The 6000-nt window shown below is 46.9% G+C and overlaps 1 protein-coding gene across 1 annotated transcript in view; it reads right to left on the reverse strand.

Moving 5' to 3' along the window:
* BMERB1 (bMERB domain containing 1) overlaps positions 1-2583 on the reverse strand; it is a 144557-nt gene extending 141974 nt beyond the window's left edge. The window contains exon 1 of the mRNA XM_032269645.1: positions 2304-2583. Within this exon, the coding sequence (XP_032125536.1) occupies positions 2304-2499 (196 nt within the window). The 5' untranslated portion in view covers positions 2500-2583. The remainder of the gene's footprint in view (positions 1-2303) is intronic.
* Between the last annotated feature and the right edge of the window lie 3417 nt (positions 2584-6000).

A 6000-nucleotide genomic window follows, 5' to 3' on the forward strand; every position in this document is an offset into this window, starting at 1 on the left:
GTGGCTCATGCCTGTAATCCCAGCACTTTGGGAGGCCAAGGCAGGAGTTCGAGACCAGCCTGGCCAACATAGAGAAACCCTGTCTCTACTAAAAATACAAAAATTAGCTGGGTGTGGTGGCATATGCCTATAATTCCAGCTACTCGGGAGGTTGAGGCAGGAGAATCACTTGAACCTGGGAGGCGAAGGTAGCGGTGAGCCAAGATCACGCCATTGCACTCCAGCCTGGGCAACAAGAGTGAAACTCCGTCTCAAAAATAAATAAATAAGTTCTCAGTACATGGTAATCTAGCAAAAAAAGGCAGCCACAATTGAAATTATTTGGAGCTTATAAGAAACAGAGATCCTCGTGGAGGTACAGAGTAGAGATGGTTACCAGAGGCTGGGAGGGTATTGGGAGGTGTCGGCATAGAGGTAGCTAATGGGTGCAAAAATACAGGTAGATAGAATGAATAAGATCTAGTATCTGATGGCACAACAGGGTGACTACAGTCAACAATTTATTGTCATTTAAAAATAACTAAAAAAGGCTGGGTGCCGTGGCTCACGCCTATAATCCCAGCACTTTGGGAGGCTGAGGCAGGCAGATCACCTGAGGGTCAGTAGTTCAAGACCAGCCTGGTCAACGTGGTAAAACCCTATCTCTACTAAAAATACAAAAGTTATCGGGGTGTGGTGGCGAGTGCCTGTAAACCAGCTGCTCTGGAGGATGGGAAGGAGAATTGATTGAATCTGGGAGGCGAGGTTGCGGTAAGCTGAGATTGTGCCATTGCACTCCAGCCTGGGCAACAAAAGTGAAACTCCGTCTCAAAAAACAAACAAACAAAAAACTAAGAGTATAAGTAGTGACACAGCTGGGCTTTAAAAAAAAAAAAAAAAAGAGTATAACTGGATTGTTTGTGATGCAAAGAAAGGATAAATGCTCGGGGTGATGGATACCTCATTTACCCTGATGCGATTATTACACATTGTATGCCTGCATCAAAATGTCTCAGGTACCCTAAAAATACAGACAGCTACTATGTGCACTTAAATAAAGAAATGGAGACCCTCAGCCCTGACACCCTGACATTATCCCAACGTACCAAGTTAGTGGGGCTTGAAAGGATGAAGCAGAAAGAAGGAACAAGGCTTTAAAAAGGAGGAAAAAAAAGGAAACAGGTTGGCAGCGCCATGGCATCATCCTAGCTGATGAACCGCTAAGACATTCAATTATGATTTCAGCTTCAACCCATCAGAATCAAAACACAGTTGAGCCCTTCTAGGAAGATTTTCTGAATTGATAATTACAGGTATAGACAAAGAGAGCGCGTACACACAATTTCTACGAGGTGAGGACAGGAGAAGATGACATTCACTATACTTTAGCCCTACATCGCTCAGGAATCCATGCCGGAGTAGAGCGCACAGCAGTGACCCAGAGCCGAGGCAGGAAGCTGCAGGGTCCCTGAGAAGGACGAGAGGGCCTTTCCTTCCCAGCCTGGTGGGCTAACCAAGTGATAGCAGAGGCTCTGGGGAGCCCCCCGGTTTGCAGGGATCTCCGGTAACCCTGGAACCCCTGACGCTGCCTCTACTCTTTGAGGGGAGTTTGAACTATTGCATCCTATTAATGAAAAACAAAAATCGAGTTTATTTAGAAATGTTGGCATCCAAACACCACAGAGAGAACCAGTAAATAAATACGGCCGGTCTATTTTGAAACTGCCTTCCAGGGTTGTACCCAAGCAGACTTTAGTCGAGAGAGAAAGGAGAACGGTGTGTGCATGGTTAATCTTCTGACCCTCTCACCGCCCCAAGCCTCCCACCCCGACCCAGGGAAGGTCAGGGAGGAAACGATGAGAATTTTAGGTGCACCCCGAAGCCTCGCGCAGGGGGGAGAAAGCAAGCGGAAACCCAGCGGGCACTCTCCCCTTCCAGGGACGTGGGCGCTTTCCAGGACGGTCCTGTGTCTCCGGCGCCCTGGCGCAGCCCAGGCGGAGAGAGCATCCTCCTCCCTGGGTTGCGGGAGAGAACCGACTTCCCAGGACCAGCTGCGAGCTGACGGATCCGGACTCCCAAGTCCAGCTCCTGCCTTAGCTGCCTGGCCATCTCCCGAGCCTCCCGGTGAGGCTCAGCCCGGAGGGTTCCCCCTTTTGTTCACAGGGAGAGCGCGTCGCTGCGCAGAGCTGCGCATCCCCCCTGCGCTGCCAGTCCCGCTGCGGGGGCGCTTCCCTGGGTCCGCTGCTGGCATTCCTCGCGCTCCCGTGACCACCGGCTCGCACACTGATCCCCCACTGACCCCCGCCCGCCGCCCCAGTACTCACTTCTCCCCAGTCCCTCCGCTTTCCATGCCGTCTCCTCCACCGCCCCATAGCGCCTCAGAGGCTTCTCGGCTTCCAGATGTGTGGACAAAGATTGCTTTAACTCCATCGCTGATCCCTGCGGCCAGGTCGACTGGTCTCCCTTTACTCCATCCCCGCCGCGGGCTGCAGGGAGGGAGGCGGCTCCAGCCAGCAGCATTTTAAGGGGCCGGGTGCCCGTGACGCGGCTCCATCTCTTCCGTCGCCAGCGCCCGGGAGCGCCTACTGGTACCCAGGAGGAGGAGGGATGTAGGGCACATGCGCAGTGGAGGCTTGGGAGGAGAGGTTTGGGGGTTGGGTAGGGAGACAGAGGGGTAGGTGATAACTCTAAGAAGAACAACAAACAGAACAACTAAAAACCAACCCAAAGGAAGTGAGAACAAGGCCCCTACCCATTCCAGAGCCCCTGGTGATGCTTGGCACCGGGCTGGCACTGTGGGCGGCTTAAGAGCTGTCAGCGGGCTGCGGATTTTGAGTGCAATTGGTGAGCCCGTCTCTATCTGTGGGCGACGGATCCATCTTTCTGGGGTGTATGCAGGGGCGTGAGTGTGGACCTAGATCGATGGGTTCTGGGATTGGCTCATAGCGTTTCTATGAGAATCTCTGTCGTTTACATCTGTGTGTATAATTTGAAGTGGGACAGTGGATGTCTTTGTCAGTTCCATATGTGTTTGCATGCAGTTGGGAGAGAGAGAGGGAGAAAGATGAAAATATTTTGGATGCAGGTATAGCAGAGCTGTTTGGAGCATTGGTCTTCACTTTGCAGAAACTCAGAGGAGTATCTTACTACCAAAAAAAAAAAAAAAAAGTTAGTGGCCAGGTGCAGTGGGAGGCCTAGGAGGGCAGATTGCTTGAGGCCAGGAGTTCGAGACTATCCTGGCCAACATGGCAAAACCCTATCTCTACTGAAAATAGAAAAATTAGCCGGGCATGGTGGCACAGACCTGTATTCTCAGCTACTTGGGAGGCGGAGACAAGAGAATCGCTTGAACCCAGGAGGTGGAGGTTGCAATGAGCCAAGATCTTGCCACTGCACTCCAGTCTGGGTGACAGAAGGAGACGCTGTCTCAAAGATAAATAAATAATAAATAAATGAAAAGAGTAACAACAAAAAAAGATATCTCAGTAGGAAACAGGAAAAGAATATGAACAGGCATTTCATGTGGGTGGGGGAGGAAGGCCTAATGTGAGAAGCTGTTCAGCCTCCTTGGTAATAAGGAAAATGAAAATGTAAATAATAATATATCATCAGATAGACAAAAACTAAAAAGGGTAACAATCATGTGTTGCAGAAGATGTGGATTTTTTTTTTTTTTTTTTTTTTGAGACAGAGTCCAAAAGTGCTGGGATTACAGGCATGAGCCACCATGCCTGGGAAAATTTGAACTCTTATCTAATGATAGTGAGAGTATAAATTGATACAACAATTTTTTTTTTTTTTTAAGATGGAGCCTTGCTTTGTCACCCATGCTGGAGTGCAGTGGTACAATCTCTGCTCACTGCAACCTCTGCTGCCCGGGTTCAAGCAATTCTTCTGCCTCAGCCTTTGAGTAGCTGGGACTACAGGTGTATACCATGATGCCTGGCTAATTTTTTTCTTTTTTTTTTTTTTTTTTTTTTTTTGTATTTTTAGTAGAGACGAGGTTTCACCATGTTGGCCAGACTGGTCTCGAACTCCTGACCTCAGACTATCCACCTGCCTTGACCTTCCAAAGTGCTGGGATTACAGGTGTGAGCCACCGTGCCTGGCCTGGTACAACCAATTTAAAGCAGGTTGACACTCTAGTCCAGTTACAGATGTGCATACGGCATACCATTGTAACTTTTTCCCTTAGAAAAACTCCTACTCAGTCGTACAGGGAAATGGGTATAAAAATGTTTGCTGTCGCCATGTTTGTAAGTGTTGACAATTGGAAATAAGCTTTATACCTCATCAGTGAAAAAATAGTCTAATTGTAGTTAATTCATGGAGTAGATTACTATACAGTAGACTATGATCCACAGTTACATGAATCAACATGGATACTTCTCAAACGCATAATGTGGGCTGGGCATGGTCGCTCACGCCTGTAATCCCAGCACTTTGGCAGGCCAAGGTGGGTGGATTGCTTGAGCCCAGGAATTCAAGACCAGCCTGGGCAACACATTGAAAATGTGTCTCTGTCTTTTTAAAAGAAAGAAAAGCATATTGTGGAATGAAAAAAAAAAAAAAGCAACTTGCAGAATTCTAGATAAAGTATGATGTCATTTGTATAAATTATAAGAAAATGTAAAATAATGCTGTTATATATAATTTGTAGATCTATACACATACACTTGAGAACAATAAACATTACATTCATGCAGCCAGTCCTACAGTGACTCATGCCTATAGTCTCAGCACTCTGGGAGGCCAAGGTGGGCAGATCACTTGAGCTCAGGAGTTCAAAATCAGACTGGCCAATGTGGTGAAACCTCATCTCTAATAAAAATGCAAAAAATTAGCTGGGCGTGGTGGCAGGCGCCTGTAGTCCCAGCTACTTAGGAGGCTGAGGCCGGAGAATCGCTTGAACCCGGGAGGCGAAGGTTGAAGTGAGCCAAGATCACGACACTGTACTCCAGCCTGAACTGACAGTGAGCCTCTGTCTCAAAAAAACAAAAACAAAACAATAAATATTACATTCAGAGTAGTAATTACCTTGGGGGAGGCTGGGAAGGGGTAAATAGTTGGTTTCAACCATATCTAAAATTTATATATTTTAAACTGTTTACAGTATTTTGAAAATGTTTAAATCTACAGAAAAGTTGCAAGATTAGTACAATTTAAAAAAATAGAGACATTGACTGGGCTCAGTGGCTCACGTCTATAATCCTAGCACTTTAGGAGGCTAAGGTGGGAGGAACCCTTGAGCTTAGGTGTTGGAGACCAGCCTGGGCAACAAAGCAGTTTTCCATCTCTACAAAAATTAAAGCATTAACCAGGTGTGGTGGCACAAACCGGCAGTTCCAGATGATACTTGGGAGGCTGAGGTAGGAGGCCTACTTGGGCCTGGGAGGTTGAGGCTACAGTGAGCCAAGACCATACCACTGCACTCCAGCATGGATGATAGAGACCCTGTCTCCAAAATACATACATACATACATACATATATACATACATATATATATAATTTGTGTGTGTGTGTGTATATATAGTATGTGTGTATATATATACGTTTGGTATAATGTATGTTGTTTTTTATATAGTGCATATGTATATATGTATATATATACACACATGAATATACATACACACATGCACATCATTTACTAGACTCACCAACGAATATTTAAATTTATGTTTCTTAAAAGAGAACTGAAGCATATATGTTAAGATCTGCTGTAGGCCGGGCGCGGTGGCTCAAGCCTGTAATCCGAGCACTTTGGGAGGCCGAGGCGGGTGGATCACGAGGTCAAGAGATCGAGACCATCCTGGTCAACATGGTGAAACCCCGTCTCTACTAAAAATACAAAAAATCAGCTGGGCATGGTGGCGTGTACCTGTAATCCCAGCTACTCAGGAGGCTGAGGCAGGAGAATTGCCTGAACCCAGGAGGTGGAGGTTGCGGTGAGCCGAGATCGCGCCATTGCACTCCAGCCTGGGTAACAAGAGCAAAACTCCGTCTCAAAAAAAAAAAAAAAA

Source organism: Sapajus apella, unplaced genomic scaffold (assembly GCF_009761245.1).
Source record: "Sapajus apella isolate SASKATOON/1434 unplaced genomic scaffold, GSC_monkey_1.0 scaffold196, whole genome shotgun sequence".
Taxonomy (NCBI): domain Eukaryota; kingdom Metazoa; phylum Chordata; class Mammalia; order Primates; family Cebidae; genus Sapajus; species Sapajus apella.